Source organism: Schistocerca gregaria, chromosome 5 (assembly GCF_023897955.1).
Source record: "Schistocerca gregaria isolate iqSchGreg1 chromosome 5, iqSchGreg1.2, whole genome shotgun sequence".
Classification (NCBI taxonomy): Eukaryota; Metazoa; Arthropoda; class Insecta; order Orthoptera; family Acrididae; genus Schistocerca; species Schistocerca gregaria.
The window spans coordinates 333,738,981-333,760,524 of NC_064924.1; the positions used below are offsets into that span (position 1 = coordinate 333,738,981).

The 21,544-nt window shown below is 46.8% G+C and overlaps 1 protein-coding gene across 1 annotated transcript in view; it reads right to left on the reverse strand.

Annotated features, from left to right (window-relative positions):
* The window catches only part of LOC126272627 (ATP-dependent RNA helicase DHX30-like), a 268,564-nt gene extending 247,289 nt beyond the window's left edge, over positions 1–21,275 (reverse strand). The window contains exon 1 of the mRNA XM_049975586.1: positions 21,080–21,275. Coding sequence (XP_049831543.1) covers positions 21,080–21,227 — 148 coding nt within the window. The 5' untranslated portion in view covers positions 21,228–21,275. The remainder of the gene's footprint in view (positions 1–21,079) is intronic.
* Between the last annotated feature and the right edge of the window lie 269 nt (positions 21,276–21,544).

A 21,544-nucleotide genomic window follows, 5' to 3' on the forward strand; every position in this document is an offset into this window, starting at 1 on the left:
TGGATGTGCGCTGGATTACTGAGAGGCCAGACTAATGAGGGCCAGATTAGCAAGATTCTAGTGTATCTCACACCCTCTTACCTCTACATTGCTTCTTTCCCGACTGTAAGTGTTATGTACACCAAGCTTCAATGAAATTACTCTATGGGATTTAGGAGATGTGGTGTGTTTGGCAAACACACACACACACACACACACACACACACACACACACACACACACACACACACTACTTCTGCCTTCAGCACAACACCTGCAACCGGCGAGTAGTCGGCATCTAAGCACTCCTCTAACATTGACAGTACACGTTGAGCAATGCAAGTGCACTACGGGTTTGTCAACAGCATAGTCAACAAAACCAAGCATGCCTGTGGAAAGCCATCCACCACCAGCCACCAACCTTGCCACAAGCCGCGCACACCAGTTACAGTGGCACTGCAATCATACCACTAGTTTACATCCACCCCTCAATTGGTGCTCTCACCAGCCATACAATGCTGATTCGTCAGCTGTCACCTTGAAACCTTTACCTCTTCTGATGCTGGCCTTCCCTGGACTAGGCATCTCAGCAGCCATCTGTGGAAAATCCAAAACAGCATCCACACTGATCCACCAGCCATAACCCCAGAGCCTTGCCTACTTTGATGTTGGGAGTCCCAGGATTCTGTGTTCCCAGCAGATGGTATTATTCCATATGAATCTATGGATAGCAGTTACTGTCATTACCTGCGTCACGACACAGGTCACAACGGACTGTTTTGCCAGATACTTACTAGGCCAGGAGAATCTTCCAGTTGTATCAGTCAGAATCTACATTACGTTTAACCTTGTTCTTTATATGCCATGTTAATAAAGTTCACCTATGTGCCATCTGGGAACTCATTTTGCTTTTCTGTCCCTTATTAATCCATATCTCCAGTTCCTATGTATCTTTTTTTTTTTTTTTTAGCACTAACTGTATAGCATTTGATACTCTGGAAGTGATACTAAGAATCGATTAAAACAAGTTGCAAAACCTAACACATGAACATAACATACACAATTTAAAAATGCAATACTGACCAAAAGCAAGTATAAAAAAGTCATGGAACACAGATAAAATGTAAGCAGGACAGCAGTTTATAGGTGAGCCATTCTGGGCTACTTTTCCTCATTGTAATCACAGGCAAGCAATCATCTGCTGCACTTTAGATTTCACTGAAAGCAATGTAATGCTCCTCCCTTCGAGACACTGAAGCCTCAAACCTACTCCTTGTCACAGGGTACATGGTGACAGCTCACAGGAAGTCTGGGGAAGGAGGAGGTCAGAGAGGCACAGCAACTTTATTTCACAAGATTCCATTTTTTTTTTTTTTTTAACAGAAAATTATCTCCTACCTAAGCAACTGCAGATGGGAGGCTTTGATACTTTTGATCAGTCTGTCTACTGGGTAAACGAGTCTAAAGATAAAAAGAGCTTTTTGGGAACTGGAGCAGATGATTAATTTTTTCCAACAATGTTGTCTCATTTATTTCAGTGCACTCAGGAAAGAAAAGAACCATGTGTAACAGGTAAGGGAGCTTTATCCTGAGGATACACTCACATTTAGGGAACACAACTGCACAGCCAATGAAGTCCATCTGCTTAGATTCATTAGTGTAAACATAAATAAAATTGAAGTGTTGATTTAGGGTATGACCTGACAGCTAACTGCATGCATTACGTTTTGCCATCTCTGTCCACCAGTGCCTGTGAACGCCCAGTTACAACAGCATGTAGTATCTACTGCAAAGCACATAATATTTCGTTCTATTTCATTCATACGTGGGAAGACACAGGGGGGTAAGAGGGGGGGGGGGGGCACTGACTAATGCCTTGCATACTGCCCTAATAGCATAATTATTCAGATGAGCCCTTTGTGTGATTTCCAATGGCTGCAGCATAAATGTTACAGTAGTCAGTATGTTATATTTAACCAAAATGGTGTTACAATGACTCAACAACTTGCTGTAACAATCCAATTAGCATGGCTCAGATCAATTGATATACAGCACACACTTCTTCGACTTCCCCTACTGCTGATTTCGGCATTCCCTTGAAAAATGCTGCCATCAGATATTGTCAAGTTCTTTCTCCTTTTTATGAACATTGTCTCGCATTACCCCATTGTAGAGAGAGCTGGGATGTGTGTGATATGGTTTTAAGGTGTCTGAACAGCATGGCTACCTACCTCCTCCAACAGGAAATACAGCTTCCAGCTTAAATGAAAGGAGAAAAGGTGATGGGCAATTCTAGGGCCACTGATATTTTTGTCACAATTAAAATCCATGGTGTTAATGAAGAAGCAACAACTATTTGAGCCCCATCACCCACCCCCTACCCCTCTGGAACTAGGACCTGCAATGCATTATTTTTTTTTTTTTTGTGGGGGGGGGGGGGGGGGGCACACAACTACAGTGGTCATTACCGCCCAGACTAAGTTATGAATGCACTGCGAGGCACAAGGTTAAAACAGCAACTAAAAAGGCACATTAACAGGCAAGGGATTAAAAGAAAACAGCGTAATCATATGTCCTTAGACAGGTTTGTTAAGTGGATAAAATGAACATGAGCAGCTGCTCCTGGGTCATCTGCTAAAATGGTATCCAGAGTACATGGCAGGCCAAGATCAATGCACAGTGTATGAAAATTCAGATAGGACGTTAAAATGTGGCGTACTGTCAGCAATTGCCCACATGGGCAGAACGACGTGGCACAGACATCAGCAGATGGCTATGGCTGAACCGGCAGTGTCCAATTTGTATCCGGGCCAAAACGACCTCCACCCGCCAAGAAGGGCGTGAAGAGGTCGTCCAAGCCGTGGGGAGAGGTTTCAAGGCACGACGCTTGTTTGCAGTAAGTGTAGCCCAATCGGCATGCCACAGCGATAAAATGTGCTGACAAATGACCCTGCTAAAATCAGATGATGGCACACAACAAGAAGCTGTCCGAGGCTGGAGGACCTCAGCCATGGCTGCGGCATCAGCAGTTTTGTTCCCAGAGATACTGACATGGTCAGGAACCCACATAAAGGTAACCGGAGAACCGTCGTTTGCCAGCTGCTGCAGAGAATGTTAGATCCGGTGCACGAAAGGGTGAACTGGATACGGATCACTGAGGCTCTGGATGGCGCTCAGGGAATCAGAGCAGATGACATAAGCAGAATGTCAGTGGCGGCAGATGTAAAGAACAACCTGGTAGAGGGCAAATATCTCAGCTGTGAAGACCGAACAATGGCCATGGTGCCAGTATTTGAAACTGTGTGCACCGACAATAAAAGAACACCCGACACCGTCATTGGTCTTAGAGCCAACAGTATAAATGAAGATCGTATTGATGAACTTCGAATGAAGTTCGACAAACCGGGAGTGGTATACCGAAGCTGGTGTAACCTCCTTTGGGAGCAAGCTGAGGTCAAGGTGAACGCGAACCTGAGGCCGGAACCAAGGTAGCATTTGGCTCTCGACCACTCTAAAGGTTGCAGGGAGTGAAAAATCAAGGTGCTGAAGGAGGCGACGAAAGCGAACTACAGAGGGTAGCAGGGCAGATACATACAGCCCGTATCGACAGTCGAGATAGTCATCAAAAAAGAAATGATAAGACGGGTGGTCAGGCATTGACAATAGCCGACAGGCATACCAACAAAGCAGTATATCGCGCCGGTATGTCAGTGGCAAATCACCGGCTTCAGCATGAAGACTCAACGGGACTATTATCGAATGCTCCGATCGCAAGACGTAACCCCCAATGTTGTATAGAGTTGAGGCGGCGTAAGATGGACGGCCGTGCAGAGGAGTATACAAAGCTCCCATAATCCAGCTTTGAGCGGACGATTGACCGATCTAGGCAAAGTAGGATGGTTCAATCTGCTCCCCACGACGTACCACTGAGAACACTGAGGACATTTAGAGAATGGGTACAACGGGCAGCCAACTATGACACGTGGAGGCCAGCTAAGTTTCCTGTCAAATGTAAGATCTAAAAATTTTATTGTCTCAACGAATGGGAGAGCAACAGGACCGAGATGTACGGTTGATGGAAGAAACTCTTTGTAGTGCCAGAAGTTAATCCAGACAGTCTTCTCGGCAGAAAAACTGAGGCCATTGGTAACACTCCAGGAGTAAAAGACGGTCAAGACAATGCTGAAGACTTTTTTTTTTTTTTTGGGGGGGGGGGGGGGGGGGGGTTATGTTTAAGGGCGCTCAACTACTGAGGTCTTTAACACCCAGTCACAATTGTAAGAGCACATAGAATCTAGTAAAACTCAAGGGGGGGGGGGGGGGGTGGAACACCAGAAAGTTCTTACAAAGATGCAGATAAAATAAGTGAAGAGTTAGATGTCTTTGGACAAGCCAGTAAAAGTAATAAAACGAAGAACACAAGCAGCTGCTCAAGCGTTATCAGCTAAAATATCCTGTAAGGTAGATGGCAGAGACAGGACAATACGAGACTGACTAAAACTGAGACACGACAATAAAACATGGTGCACTGTCAATGCATGACCACAAGGGCACTGCGGGGCTGGGTCACCGGAGAGCAGGTAGCGGTGGCTAAACCAGCAATGCCCAATCCGCAACCTGGTCAGAGGGACCTCTTCTCGCCGAGATGGTCAGGAAGAAGTTGTCCAAGCAGTTGGGAACGGCTTTACAGCCCAGAGCTTGTTTCCTTGAAGTGATGACCAAGTATCCCATCGCAATGACACAAGCCTCTTACAAACAACCCCACTAATGTCAGATGATGGGACACAATGGGAGGCTGGCCGAGGCAGGAGGACTGCAGCCTTGGCTGCAGCATCACCAGCCTCATTCCCAGGCACTCCTACATAGCCAGGAACCCACAGTAAGCTAACTGGAGAGCCATCATCAGCAAAAGAATGGAGGGACTGCTGGATCTGTTGCACCAAGGGATGGACCGGATATGGAGCTCCAAGGCTCTGAAGAGCACCGAGTGAATCAGAGCAGAGCACATACGATGAATGGCGGTGGCGGCGGGCATACTGAACGGCCTGATGGAGAGCAAAAAGCTCGGCCGTAAAGCTGGAACACTGGTCGAGGAGCTGGTATTTAAAGGTGACGGCCCCAACGACAAAGGCATGGCCGACACCATCGTCAGCTTTGGAGCCATTAGTGTAAATAAAGGTGTGATTGGCAAGTCGCGCAAGAAGTTCGACAAACCGTGAGCAATACACTGCAGCCGGAGTACCCTCCTTCGGCAGCGAGCTGAGGTCGAGATGAATATGAACCGGAGCCTAGAGCCAAGGTGGTGCCGCGCTCTCACCCTCTCTGAAGGTGGTAGGGAGGGCAATTGTCGAAGAAGGCGACAAAAGCGGGCTCCAGGGGGCAGCAGGGCAGACACGTACAACCCATACTGATGGCCGAGAGAATCGGCAAAGAAGGACTGATAAGAGGGGTGGTCGGGCGTTGACAATAGCCGGCAGGCATACTGGCAAAGCAGTACACCGCGCTGGTAGGTCAATGGTAATTCGGCAGCTTCAGCATAAAGACTCTCGACGGGACTAGTGTAGAATGCTCCGGTCGCAAGACATAACCCCCGATGGTGGATGGAGTTGAGACGACGTAAGAGGGATGACCGAACAGACGAGGCTCCCACAATCCAGCTTTGATCAGACTATGGACCGATACAAGCGAAGCAGGACAGTGCGATCCGCTCCCCGAGATGAACCACTAAGAACTCTGAGGACATTAAAGGAACGTGTACAACGGGCAGCCAAATAAGAGATGTGAGGACACCAACAAAGTTTCCTGTGCAGTGTGAGCCCTAGAAACTTAGTTGTTTCCACGAATGGGAGAACAACGGGACCGAGATGTAAGGACGGCGGAAGGAACGCTTTATATCGCCAAAAGTTGATGCAAACCGTCTTCTCTTCAGAGAACCGGAAGCCATTTGCCACACTCCATGAGTATAGGCTGACAACACGGAAGGCAGCGCTCCAGGAGGCACGTTCTCTGGGCACTGCAGTAGATCGCGAAGTCATAAACAAAAAGAGAGCCTGAGACCTTAGGTGGAATGCAATCGTAATTGGACTGATCGTTATGGCAAAAAGGGCTACGCTCAAGACGGAGCCCTGAGGCACTCCGTTCTCCTGGAGGAAGACGTTGGACAATACGAAACCCACACGTACCCTAAACTTTCGATCTGTTAAAAAGGAATCAATAAAAAGGGGCAGGCGACCGCGTAGACCCCACCTGTGCATAGTGCAGAGGATACCTCCTCTCCAACAAGTATCATAAGCCTTCTCCAAATCGAAGAACACGGCTACCGTTGGGCACTTTCGCAAAAAGTTGGTCATGATGAATGTCGACAAGGTCACAAGGTGGTCAACAGCGGAGCGGCGGCGACGAAAGCCGCCTTGAACATTGGTAAGTAGCCGTTGAGATTCGAGAATCCAAACTAACCGAGCGTTAACCATGCGCTCCATCACCTTACTGACACATCTTGTAAGAGAAATGGGACGGTAACTAGAAGGAAGGTGTCTATCCTTCCCGGGTTTGGGTATAGGAACAACGACGGCGTCACGCCAACGCATGGGGACTTGACCTTCGGTCCAGACGCGATTGTAGGTACGAAGAATAAAGCTTTTGCCTGCCGGAGAAAGGTGTGTCAGCATCTGAATGTGAATGTCATCTGGCCCCGGAGCAGAGGACCGGGACAGTGCAAGTGCACGTTCGAGTTCCCGCATAGTAAAGGGGGCATTATAATTTTCCAGATTCCCAGATTCAGCGAGTGGAAGGAAGGTTGCCGAGCCTCTTCTGCCTCTTTTCTGGGAAGGAAGGCAGGGTGGTAGTGGGCGGAGCTTGAAACCTCCGCGAAAAAGTGGCCGAAGGCGTTGGAGACATCCACAGGATCAACAAGTACCTCATTACCTGAAGCCAGGCCAGGTACAGAGGAGTGGGCCTTAATGCCCGACAGCCGGCGCAGGCCACCCCATCTACATCTACATCTACATCCGTACTCCGCAAGCCACCTGATGGTGTGTGGCGGAGGGTACCCTGAGTACCTCTATCGGTTCTCCCTTCTATTCCAGTCTCATATTGTACGTGGAAAGAAGGATTGTCGGTATGCTTCTGTGTGAGCTCTAATCTCTCTGATTTTATCCTCATGGTCTCTTCGCGAGATATACGTAGGAGGGAGCAATATACTGCATGACTCGTCGGTGAAGGTATGTTCTCGAAACTTTAACAAAAGCCCGTACCGAGCTACTGAGCGTCTCTCCTGCAGAGTCTTCCACTGGAGTTTATCTATCATCTCCGTAACGCTTTCGCAATTACTAAATGATCCTGTAACGAAGCGCGCTGCTCTCCGTTGGATCTTCTCTATCTCTTCTATCAACCCTACCTGGTGCGGATCCCACACTGCTGAGCAGTATTCAAGCAGTGGGCGAACAAGCGTACTGTAACCTACTTCCTTTGTTGTCGGATTGCATTTCCTTAGGATTCTTCCAATGAATCTCAGTCTGGCATCTGCTTTACCGACGATCAACTTTATATGATCATTCCATTTTAAATCACTCCTAATGCGTACTCCCAGATAATTTATGGAATTAACTGCTTCCAGTTGCTGACCTGCTATTTTGTAGCTAAATGATAAGGGACCTATCTTTCTATGTATTCGCATCACATTACACTTGTCTACATTGAGATTCAATTGCCATTCCGTGCACCATGCGTCAATTCGCTGCAGATCCTCCTGCATTTCAGTACAATTTTCCATTGTTGCAACCTCTCGATACACCACAGCATCATCTGCAAAAAGCCTCAGTGAACTTCCGATGCCATCCACCAGGTCATTTATGTATATTGTGAATAGCAACGGTCCTATGACACTCCCCTGCGGCACACCTGAAATCACTCTTACTTTGGAAGACTTCTCTCCATTGAGAATGACATGCTGAGTTCTGTTATCTAGGAACTCCTCAATCCAATCACACAATTGATCTGATAGTCCGTATGCTCTTACTTTGTTCATTAAACGACTGTGGGGAACTGTGTCAAACGCCTTGCGGAAGTCAAGAAACACGGCATCTACCTGTGAACCCGTGTCTAAGGCCCTCTGAGTCTCGTGGACGAATAGCGAGAGCTGGGTTTCACATGACCGTCTTTTTCGAAACCCATGCTGATTCCTACAGAGTAGATTTCTAGTCTCCAGAAAAGACATTATACTCGAACATAATACGTGTTCCAAAATTCTACAACTGATCGACGTTAGAGATATAGGTCTATAGTTCTGCACATCTGTTCGACGTCCCTTCTTGAAAACGGGGATGACCTGTGCCCTTTTCCAATCCTTTGGAACACTTCGCTCTTCTAGAGACCTACGGTACACCGCTGCAAGAAGGGGGGCAAGTTCCTTCGCGTACTCTGTGTAAAATCGAACTGGTATTCCATCAGGACCAGCGGCCTTTCCTCTTTTGAGCGATTTTAATTGTTTCTCTATCCCTCTGTCGTCTACTTCGATATCTACCATTTTGTCAACTGTGCGACAATCTAGAGAAGGAAGGACAGTGCAGTCTTTCTCTGTGAAACAGCTTTGGAAGAAGACATTTAGTATTTCGGCCTTTAGTCTGTCATCCTCTGTTTCAGTACCATTTTGGTCACAGAGTGTCTGGACATTTTGTTTTGATCCACCTACCGCTTTGACATAGGACCAAAATTTCTTAGGATTTTCTGCCAAGTCAGTACATAGAACTTTACTTTCGAATTCATTAAACGCCTCTCCGATAGCCCTCCTCACACTACATTTCGCTTCGCGTAATTTTTGTTTGTCTGCGAGGCTTTGGCTATGTTTATGTTTGCTGTGAAGTTCCCTTTGCTTCCACAGCAGTTTTCTAACTCGGTTGTTGTACCACAGTGGCTCTTTTCCATCTCTTACGATCTTGCTTGGCACATACTCATCTAACGCATATTGTACCATGGTTTTGAACTTTGTCCACTGATCCTCAACACTATCTGCACTTGAGACAAAACTTTTGTGTTGAGCCGTCAGGTACTCTGTAATCTGCTTTTTGTCACTTTTGCTAAACAGAAAGATCTTCCTACCTTTTTTGATATTTCTATTTACGGCTTAAATCATCGATGCAGTAACCGCTTTATGATCGCTGATTCCCTGTTCTGCGTTAACTGTTTCAAATAGTTCGGGACTGTTTGTCACCAGAAGGTCTAATATGTTATCGCCACTAGTCGCTTCTCTCTTTAACTGCTCAAGGTAGTTTTCAGATAAAGCACTTAATAAAATTTCACTTGGTTCTTTGTCCCTGCCACCCGTTATGAACGTTTGAGTCTCCCAGTCTATATCCGGCAAATTAAAATCTCCACCCAGAACTATAACATGGTGGGGAAATCTACTCGAAATATTTTCCAAATTATTCTTCAGGTGCTGAGCCACAACAGCTGCTGAGCCCGGGGGCCTATAGAGACATCCAATTACCATGTCTGAGCCTGCTTTAACCGTGACCTTCACCCAAATCATTTCATTTCACAATTCGAATCTCCGTCAATTTCCTTCGATACTATTGCACTTCTTATCGCTATAAACACGCCTCCCCCTTCACTGTCCAGCCTATCTCTGCGGTATACATTCCAATCAGAGTTTAGGATTTCATTACTGTTTACGTCTGGTTTCAGCCAACTTTCTGTTCCTAGTACTATATGGGCGTTGTGACCGTTTATTAATGAGAGCAGTTCTGGGACCTTTCTATAGACGCTCCTGCAGTTTACTATTAGGACATTAATATTGTTATTCCTTGTTGCATTTTGCCTACTCCTGCCTTGCCGCATCTCAGGGGGCGTTTTGCCGGGCCTAGGGAGGGAATTCTCTAACCTAAAAAAACCCCATGTGCACTCCACACATACTCCGCTACCCTCGTAGCCGCTTCCGGCTTGTAGTGCACGCCTGACCTATTCAGGGGGACCCTACATTTCTCCACCAGACGACAGAAGAGGGAGTAAATCTGTTAAAGGAGCCAGTGAAAGAGGCCCAACAAGTTTTTTGGCTGTCTTTGATGACTCTACGGCATTGCGCTTGGAGTCGTTTGTATCCAATACAATTCGTTAACGTAGGATGGCGTCGAAAGGTGTGTAAAGCACGTCGTCAAGCACGGATAGCGTCTCTAGAAGCCTCATTCCACCAGGGGACGGAAACGCGACGTGAAGAAGAGGTAGTATGAGGAATGGAACGTTCTGCCGCATTGATGATAACAGCCATGAGGTATTCGACCTGACTGTCATAACTGAGAAAATCGCAGTCCAGAAAGGTCGCCAGGGAGGAGTAACATCCCCAGTCAGCTTTCGGTATGTTCCAGCTCGAAGGACGTGGGGATAGGGTGTAGTGCAGGAGACGAATGACACGGGGGAAATGGTCGCTCGAATAAGTGTCAGAAAGGACATACCACTCAAACCGACGGGCGAGAGTGGTAGAACAGATCGAGAGGTCCAAGTGGGAGTAGGTATGAGTAGAGTCCGAGAGGAAAGTCAGGGCACCAGTATTGAGGCAGACAAGATTGAGATGGTTGAAGACATCCACCAAGAGGGAGCCTCTCTGACAGGATGCAGCAGAGCCCCAAAGGGGATGATGGGCATTGAAGTCGCCAAACAATAAAAACGGCGCAGGAAGCTGAACAATAAGGTGCATCATGTCAGCCCGACTAACTGCGGATGATGATGCAGTGTAAACAGTACAAACAGAAAAAGTAAAGGCAGAAAGAGTAATACGGACAGCTATTGCTTGGAGTGGGGTGATCAATGGGATGGGATGGTAATAGACATCGTCCCAACAGGTGTTGTAAGCCTTCTCCAAATCAAAGAACACAGTCACGGTCTGGCGCTTCCGCAAGAAGTTATTCATAATGAAGGTCGACAAGGTAACCTGATGATCAACAGCAGAGCGGCACCTACGAAATCCACATTTTACATTGGTAAGTAGGCGTCAAGATTTGAACAGCCAAACCAAAAGAGAGTTAGCCATTCGTTCCATCACCTTACAGACACAGCTGGTAAGGGAAATGGGTCGATAACTGGAAGGCAAGTGCTTGTCATGCCCCGGCTTAGGAATTGGGACAACAATAGATTCAAGCCAGCATGTGGGAACATGACCCTCAATCCAGATGCGATTATAAGTACGAAAAAGAAAGCCTTTACCTGCAGGAGAAAGGTTCTTCAGCATCTGAATGTGAATAGAATCAGGCCCTGGAGCAGAGGATGGTGACTGGGCAGTTGCATTTTCGAGTTCCTGCATGGTGAATGCTGCATTATAACTTTCACGATTCGAGGAGCGGAAGTTAGGAGGCCTTGCCTCCTCTGCCTGTTTTCAGGGGAGGAAGGCAGGGTGGTAATGAGCGGAGCTCAAAACCTCTGTGAAAAATCAGCTGAAGGCATTGGAGACATCCTCAGGGGGCACAAGGACATCATTCGCGACCATCAAGCCAGAAACGAGTGAGTGGACCTTAGTGCCAGATAGCCAGCGCAGGCTACTCCAGACAACAGAAGAAAGAGTAAAACTGTTGAAGGTGCTTGTCAAAGCAGCCCAGCTGGCTTTCTTGCTTTCTTTAATAACAAGACGACACTGCACACGTAATCGTTTACAATTGATACATTTCGTCATCGTAGGGTGGTGGTTAAAGGTGCGTAAAGCACGTTGACGAGCACTTAAAGCGTCTTTACATGCTGCGGTCCACCAGGGGACCGGTATGTGACGTGGAGAAGAAGTAGTATGAGAGATGGAATATTCAGCAGCAGTGAGAATGACTTCCGTGAGGTGTGCGATCTGACTATCGCAGCTTGCGAAGGTTTGATCCTGAAAGGTCGTCCTGGAAGAGAAGAGCCCCCAGTCTGCTTTGGAGGTGTTACAACTAGTTGAGCATGGAGAGGGGGTGTGATGCAGGAGATGGATAACACAAGAGAAGTGGTCGCTCGAATATGTATCAGAAAGTGCGTACCACTCAAACCGGCATGCAAGTTGGGTAGTACGTATAGAGAGGTCTAAATGGGAATAGGCGTGAGTTGTGTCCGAAAGAAAAGTAGGGGCGCCAGTATTGATGCAGATAAGATTGAGATGGTTGAAAAGGTCTGCTAACAGGGAGACTCTCAGGCAAGATGCTGGAGAGCCCCAAAGGGAATATTGGGCATTGAAGTCTCCAGTCAACAAAAATGGTGCTGGTAGCTGAGCAATAATTTGCATCATGTCTGCCCTAGCGACGGCAGATGGAGTGTAAACGGCACAAATGGAAAATGTAAAAGTGGGGAGAGTAATTCAGATGGCAATTGACTGCCGGTCGGTGTGCAATGTGATGGGATCGTAGTAAATATCATCCCGGACCAGCAACATAACCCCGCTATGAGCCGGAATACCTGCCACAGGGGGTAGGTCAAAATGCACAGAGGCATAGTGTGCCAAGTCAATTTGATCGCATGGGTGTAGCTTCGTTTCCTGGAGACCTACGACAAGCGGACAGTGCAAGTGTAGCAGCAACTTTAAGTCCTCTCGGTTGGAGCGAATGCCACGAATATTCCAATGAAGAAGTACTGAAAAGACTGCTGTCCGTCTTCAGGAACCACATACAGTAAGGCTATCTGTAAACCTTCAACTTGTCAGACAAATAACTTAACCCTTGCACTACAGTGCTGTTATGAATTTAATGTTACTTCGGAGGCTCTAGTCAATCAAAAGAAATCTGGATATTCTTTTTCACTGATTACTCATACATGAGGGCCCACCAGGGTTAATGGCTGCAAGGTCTGATACCTGGACTCTTTCCTACACCATAATTTATGTGGCTTTGAAAAGTCAGTTCCATTCCTGAGGACCTCTCCTTATTGGTACTTAAATATGAGAGGGGCACAGCTTTTTATGTTGCTTTGACTACCAACCAGCTGTCCATGCGCTGGCCAGACTTCCCCCTCTACAACGCACACTCTTGTTTGTGGTCTAACAAAATGCTGCATGAAGTAAATATGAAAAAATCTTTAAAGTAACAGAACTAATGTATGTATATACAACAGTTCTCACTTATCAAGTTTAACATTAAAGGTTAAATCCAGAGATCCTTCAGGAGCAACACTCTTCAGTGTTCCTTTTACTCACATACACGTTGACTGTCAATATTGACATGTTAATTCTTTTATAATGTAATGAGATGTTTGAAGCTGATCTGTTCCAAAACATTTTTGTTTTGATAGATGATTTTAGCCACATTAAGCACATATTTCTAGAACCCACTGTCCCAATTGACTTACTTTCTTTTGTAATGCTATACGCTACGAAAAACTATCATCTTCAATTAAACAATAACTTGATACGAGTTTCTCATCCACCTCTTCCAAAGTACACTGCACTAGCCAGAATCAAACAATGGAAAATCTAGGATTGAATGGAACAATATTGTGAGAAGAAAAGTTGCTACTCACCACATAGTGGAGATGCTGAGTCACAGATAGGCACAACAAAAAGATTTTCACAGTTAAAGCTTTCAGCCAGTGGCTTTCGTCAACAATAGACCCAATACACACCCACCCATGCAAACCACACACACGACTGTAGTCTCAGGCAACTGAAACCACACTGCGAGCAGCAGCACCAGTGCATGATGGGAGTGGCAACTGGGTGGGGGAAAGGAGGAGGCTGGGGGGGAGGGAGGGGGGTGGCAGACAGTGAAGTGCTGCAGGTTGGGCAGTGGGCAGGGGATAGGTGGGGAGGGGGAGTAATGGAAAAGGAGAGAAATAAATTTAAGAAAATAAAATAAAAAGACTAGATGTGGTGATGGGATGACGGCTGTGTAGTGCCGGAATGGAAGCAGGGAAAGGACTGGATGGGTGAGGACAGCAACTAACAAAGGTTGAGGCCAGGAGGGTTACAGGAATGTAGGATGTATAACATGGAAAGTTCCCACCTGCGCAGTTCAGAAAAGCTGGTGTTGGTAGGAAGGATTCATATGGCACAGGCTGTGAAGAAGCCATTGACATGAGGGATATCATGTTTGGCAGTGTGTTCAGCAACAGAGTAGACAACACGTTTTTTGGCCACAGTTTGTCGGTGGCCATTCATGCAGTCAGACAGCTTGTTGGTTGTCATGCCTACATAGAATGCAGCACAGTGGTTGCAGCTTAGCTTTTAGACACATGACTGGTTTCACAGGTAGCCCTGCCTTCGATGGGATAGGTGATGTCAGTGACCAGATTGGAGTAGGTGGTGGTAGGAGGATGTATGGGACATGTCTTGCATCTAGGTCTATTACAGGGGTACGAGCCATGAGGTAAGGGATTGGGAGCAAGGATTGTGTAAGGATGGGCGAGTATATTGTATAGGTTTGGTGGTGAGTGGAATTCCAATGTGGGAGTGGTGGGAAGGATAGTGGGCAGGACATTTCTCATTTCAGAGCACAACAAAAGGTAATTGAAACCATAGCAAAGAACGTAATTTAGTTGCTCGAGTCCTGGGTGGTACTGAATTACGAGGGGAATGCTCCTCTGTGGCTGGACATTGGGGCTTTTGGAAGTGGTGGGTGGCTGGAGAGATAAGGCATGGCAGATTTGTTTTTGTACATGGTTGGGAGGATAATTACCGTCAATGAAGGCTTCAGTGAGACCCTCGTCACTGCAGATGCAACGACCACGGGTGGCTAAGCTGTATGGAAGGGTATAGAATGGGTGGCAGCTGTCTAAGTGGAGGTATTGCTGATGATTAGTAGATGTGATATAGACAGAGGTACGGATGTAGCCATCTTCGAGGTGGTGGTCAACATCTAGGAAGGTTGCGGTTGGGTTGAGTAGGACCAGGTGAAGCAAATAGGGGATAAATTGTTGAGGTTCTGGAGGAATATGGATAGGGTGTCATCACCTTCGATCCAGATAACAAAGATGCCATCGATAAATCTGAACCAGGTATGGGGTTCAAGATTCTGGGTACTTAGAAAGGATTCCTCTAGATGGCTCATGCCATGCACGAACTGATGCATGGTGCAGGGAATGTCAATTGAATCTCAATGTAGAAAAGTGTAATGTGCTGCGAATACATAAAAAGTAAGATCCTTTATCATTTAGCTGCAATATAGCAGGTCAGCAACTGAAAGCAGTTAATTCCATAAATTATCTGGGTGTAGGCATTAGGAGTGATTTAAAATGGAATTATCATATACAGTTGATCGCTGGTAAAGCAGATGCCAGACTGAGAATCATTGGAAGAATCCTAAGGAAATGCAATCCGAAAACGAAGGAAGTAGGTTACAGTACACTTGTTCGCCCACTGCTTAAATATTGCTCACCTGTTTGGGATCCGTACCAGATAGGGTTGATAGAAGAGATAGAGAACATCCAACGGAGAGCAGTGCATTTCGTTACAAGATCATTTAATAATCGCGAAAGCATTGCCTCTGCAGGAGAGACGCTCAGTAAGGGCTTTTGTTGGAGTTTCGAGAACATACCTTCACCGAGGAGTCAAGCTGTATATTGCTCCCTCCTATGTATGTCTCACGAAGAGACCATGAGGATAAAATCAGAGAGATTAAACCCCACACAGACGCATACCAACAATCTTTCTTTCCACGAACAATACGAGACTGGATTAGAAGGGAGAATCGATAGAGGTATTCAAAGTACCCTCCGCCACACAATGTCAGGTGGCTTGCGGAGTATGGATTTAGATGTAGAAATAGGATGGCATAGGATGGTACCATGCGGATGCCCATAGCCTTACCCTGGATTTGTTTGTAGGTCATGCTTTCAAAGGAGAAGTAATTGAGGGTGAGGATATAGTTGGTAATGGCAACTAGAAAGGAGTTTGGTTTTCAATCTGTCAGGTGTTGAGAAAGCTATTGTTCAATAATAGCAAGGCCATAGGCATTAGGAAGTTAGTGTACACGGAGGTGGCATCGATAGTGATGAGCAGGGCACCGTGTGGTAAAAGGACAGGAACAGTGGAGAGTAGGTGGAGGAAATGGTTGGTATCTTTTATATAGGAGGGTAGTTTGTGGGTAACAGGTTGAAGGTGTTTGTCTATGAGAGCAGAGATTCTCTCAGTGGGGGCACAGTAACTGGCCACAATGGGACATCCTCAGTGGTTAGGGTTATGGACTTTAGGAAGCATGTAGAAGGTAGGAGTGTGGTGAGTTGTAGGGATGAGTATAGAGATAGACTCCAAGGAGAGATTCTGGGCCATCTGTGAATACAGGTACATGGTCCGGATGCTGGTTTAAAATATCGTAAAATAAGGAGGTAAAAACAAACGCCGGAGTGCAGTTCCTCCGGTACTCCGACAAGTCTAGAAGGATGCTGGGCCTCTGGAGCAACCAGGGAGGCAGGCGAGTAAAACCTTGTCATTGGGGGGCCACACGCTCCACACCAAGGGACTCAAGCAAATGCTTGGCACGAATCCCAAATGGTTTTGTTGCCCTGGGACGACTGGAAAAGAGACGTTCCATAGACGGTCGGGCAACGGTAGGGTACGCAGGGGAGGTAGGACAGGCAAGGAAATGACACACCCGTCGCACCATGAGGAGTTTCCGCCGGATGGCGAGCGGCGGTTCCCCTGCCTCAGCACACAGGCTGGGGATGGGACTGGTACGGGAGGCACCAGTGGCCAGCCTGATACCCTCATGGTGTACTGCGTCAAGGATCTTCAGATACGAAGGCCTTGCTGACCCATACACAGTGCAAGCATAGTCAAGACGCGATCGGACGAAAGCCCTATAAAACTGCAGCAGACGCGCCCAATCTGCTCCCCAGGACCGATGGCTCAGACAATTCAAAATATTCAGTGCCTTCAGGGCCCGCACCTTGAGGTCTTTAAGGTGAGGCAACCACGACAACTTGGAATCAAAAGTGAGGCCCAGGAACCTCACAGTGTCTCTAAAAGGAAGAACGGTGTCCCTCAGACGCAATTCAGGGGAGGTAAAAAGACGCCGAGAACGATTAAAATGAACACACACAGATTTGTCTGCAGAAAAGGTAAAATCCGTCTTTGCAGTCCATGCCTCTAAGCACTTTATCGTAAGCTGTAACTGCCGACTAGCACTGACAAGACTGGAGGAAGAACAGAAAACAGCAAAATCGTCCACAAACAAGGAGCATTGGGCAGGACTCCGGATAGTGGACGTGATACTGTTAATAGCAACGGCAAAGAGGGTGACACTTAAAACGCTGCCCTGTGGAACACCATTCTCCTGCACGTACAAATCCGATAGCACATTACCAACCCGATACCGAAAGAGGCGGTGAGAAAGGAAGGACCGAATGAAGATGGGGAGACGGCCACGAAAGCCCCACTCATGGAGTTGATTGAGGATAAGGTGGCGCCAAGTAGTGTCATACGCCTTATTAATGTCAAAGAAGACCCCTAGACAATGCTGGTTACGTAGAAAGGCCTGCTGGATGGCGGCCTCAAGCAGGGTCAAGTTGTCTATAGTGGAACGACATCTCCTAAAGCCACACTGAGAGGGGCTAAGGAGCTGCCTGGTCTCGAGCAGCCAAACCAGGCGGCGGTTGACCATGCGTTCCAACGTCTTCCCAACACAGCTCGTCAAGGCAATACTCCGATAACTACTGGGATGCGTTCGGTCCTTCCCTGGTTTGAGGAGGGGAATCAAAATTGCCTCCCTCCACGAGTCAGGGTACGTGCCAGATAACCATATCACATTGAAACAGTTCAGGAGAACTTCCTTGGATGGCAGCAACAGGTGCCGCAGCATGCTGTACCGGATTTGATCATGACCAGGCGCAGTATCATGAGCCACAGACAGCGCAGAATCCAGTTCCCACATTGTGAAGGGGCAGTTATAGGGTTCAGAATTTAGAGACCGGAAGTCCAAGTGACCCCTTTCGATGGCAGTGCGGTAGCGGCAGAAATCTGGATCACAGTTAATAGTGGCGGTAGATTCCGCAAAATGCATGGCCAGTGTCTGGGCAATGTCTCTCGGCGCCGTGAGGAGACATCCCTGATGCAGCTCTAAACAGGGGGACTCTGTTGGTTGTGCTGTTGTTTTCCCTGATCGAGTCGTCAAGTTGGGCTTCCTGCGGCGTTTACCATCCTCGATGCCGAATTGTTTGCAATCTTGCGGGCATTGGAGCAGATGAGATGTGTTACCAGTCTTAAGTTCCTCATCTTTTCTGACTCCCTGAGTGCCCTTCAGACCATGCAACACTTGTACCCAGCGGATACGGTCGTCCAGAACATCCATGATGCCCTACTCCACCTGCAACGGCAGGGGAAGGTGGTTTCTTTCTGCTGGGTGCCGGGGCACGTGGGTATTAGGGGAAACGAACTGGCAGATGTGGGTGCCAAAGATGCATGTTCCCTCCCTCACGTTGTTGACTGTGCCGTCCCCCTCCATGCTGTAACCTCCCTTTTGCGTTTTCGTGTTATGCATCAATGGGAAGAGGAGTGGTTGGCAGTTTCTGACAATAAGCTGCGTCTGGTAAAGGCCATTACGCGACCATGGCGTACGTCCTACCAGTCATACAGGCGGGATGAGGTTCTCCTCACTCGCCTCCGCATTGGACACAGTCCCTTCACGCATGGTTTTTTACTCCGGCGGAAGGACCCCCCAATCTGCAGTGCTTGTGGCGTCCAGATTACTGTCCGCCACATTTTACTTGACTGTCTTTTATTCTCTGACCAGAGGGCGGTGGTTTCCTTGCCACGGGATTTGCCCTCTATTTTGCAAGACGACGCAGCGACTGTGGTTAAGGTCTTACGGTTTTGTGTCCTGTCCAATCTGTTGCCTCGGATTTTAGGGAGAAGGTTTTAATGTGCTGCTGGGTGACTGGCTCACCCAGGTTTTAGGTAAGAGGTCCGCCAGTCACGATTACCTCCTTGTTTCCCTTCGGTATCTGTTCTCTTTTCCTTGTGTTTCCTTTCCTTTTTTAGTGTGTTTCTTCTCCTCTTGTTTTGCCTCTGTATGTGCGCATTTGGAACTGCGTCAGGCCTGTGTCTTTCAGCCGTTCTCCTTGTTTGGCGTCCGTCTTCGTCCCTTCACCGCTTGTGTTCCTGTTTCTATGCGTTTGGGCGCTGATGACCACGCTGTTTAGCGCCCGTAAACCTCAAAAACACACACACACACACACACACACACACACACACACACACACACACACACACACACACACACACACACACACACACTAGATTCTGGGATGGGGCTAAGGGTTTGGGTAGTGACTGGAGATCCTGTTGGATTACTGGAATGAGGTCACTCTGGCAACATTTGTAAGTGGAAGTATCTGACAACAGACAGTCCTTCAGCCAGGTAATCCTTGTGGTTCAGAACAACAGTGGTGTAGCCTTTGTCCGCAGGCAGGATTAAAATGTCTGGATCAGTTTTCAGGTGGTGGACTGTCGTTCTTAGGTTAGTCAGCATGTTGAGGGATTTGGGGAATGATTGTTAGGCACAGTTTGAGGTTAAGAAACTCTGTAAAGTTAACAGGGGGTGGTTTGGTGGCACTGGGGGGTGGGGGATCACAGTTGGGTGAAGAAGTGAACTGAGTTAGGCAAGGTTCAATATTGGTCTTTGGTTGAGTCTTATTGGTAGGGGTGGTGGTGAAAAAGTGTTTCCACTGTAGGGACCGGGAGAAGGAGAGAAGGTCTTTAATAAGTCCTGCATGACTGAATATGGGAGTGGGACAAAAGGTGAGGCCTTTGTAAAGGACTGATATTTCTGTGGGGCTAAGGCTTTTAGAGGAAAGGTTCACGACTGTGTTGCAGGTCTGTTGAGGTGCTGGATTCTGTGTGGCGGTGGGAGGGAGTTTTGGAGGGTGGGGTAGGTGTAGAAGGTCTGCAGGACAAGGTTTATCAGCTATGAGGGAGGTTTGGAAGTAGTTGTAAAAGTGGTGGACAGTGGCACTCCAAGGCAGGAGTAGGAAGTGAGAAGGACGGAGAGCTTTTTGGGGTGGCATTATGCATGTTGCTCATGTTCCTGCAGGGAAAGAGTTTCAATGTGTGTTATGGGTACCAGAAATTTGGGATTGCATAGCAGGAGAACCTTGCTATGGAGAGAAGATACAAGGAGAATTGGGCTTGGTTGATATGGTTTTGCAGAACTATGTTGGTGTGGGCTAAGGATTGGCAGAATTTGAACAGGGAAGTCATTGTGGAAGGAGGGGTGGCAGCCAGTGATGGGTAATTTGATGGTAAGGCCATTAGAGGGGATTCCATGAGGGAAGCAATATCAGAGGAACAGTACACGGGACTGGAATCTGGCTAAGGATAAGGCGACTTTTCTGTACTGATGCAGATGAAAGGAGCGAAGATCCTTGGTGGTGGAAAAATGCGAAAAATTATGTAAAATAACATCTGCAAAATTTTGCAAAAACACACCCAAATACATGTGAAAATATATGAAAGGGACGAAATGGATGCAAATGGGGGAAACAAGATGAAATTTGAGGGAGTCAATGATAGCATCCAGTCACATCTGCCATCCCCCTTCTTCACACTTATCCACACTCAGACCTACTAACCACTTCCAACACTACAGTGTTAGGAGATTAACTAGCCTACTGCTGGAACAAATTCTCAGATTATGCCAAAAATCTGATTCCATGTTTACACAAATGCGAAGAGCGCTACATATAAAAATCTGAGAATATGACATCATCTTGAAGTGAAAGAATCTATTGCCAGTAATGTTTTTCACAATACATTTCTTGCAATCACTAACTCAAAAAAAGCTCTAAAGCCATGGCCCTCACCACCACCACCACAATGTAAAACCGTAATATCATGATATAACAGCAGTTATCATATTTGAGTGGTTGCTGTGGCTAGACACATTTCTTACATTACATATGCAAGGAAAAATGGTAGTTCATTCTTGATATACTGCTTGCCGTCCAATACGTAACTGTTAGCACAAAATTATCACCTATGAAGTTAACCTGGATCTCTGACTACGCTACAGATTGGACTATCATCATACCTAGGGTTTCAGACGGAAGTCCGCCACCACACCCTAGCCTAAATTATTCGTACACAAGGCAGGCTTAATAAAATACAATTTACTTCGTCAACTTCGGGTGCAAAAAGATTTATGTAATTAAGTTTACTAGTCAATTTCCACACCTTGTTTATCCTTTGATACTTCTTTACGATCCACAGAATTGCAATGGCAAGCGGAAAAACGAAGTTGCCTGGACATCATTGTCAAAGTCCTTAAACTCCAACAACTGTCAACTGATTGAAACACCCTGCTACACATTAAACTACTCATTTCACTTTATGTTCCCTCTCCCTGATTTAAATGCCTCTATACACAACAGTAACACACTACTATCTTTGAGTTGAAGCATAGAGTAAAAAGATCTCTGGAATGGCCCATAGATTATCTACTATAGGAGTTCGATATACACTTCTCCGAGTGAGACAAGTGTTATCGGCAAATAGATTAGAACTTAGAGTCACTGAGCACAATTGTTTAGTCGCCCGCTAGTATTTCCAGCGGGTGATGATACTAACTCATTTGTAAAGTAATCGGAAGTTTGAAGCTGTTTTCTACAGCGCAACCCGATTCCTTGGGACCGTTGTACA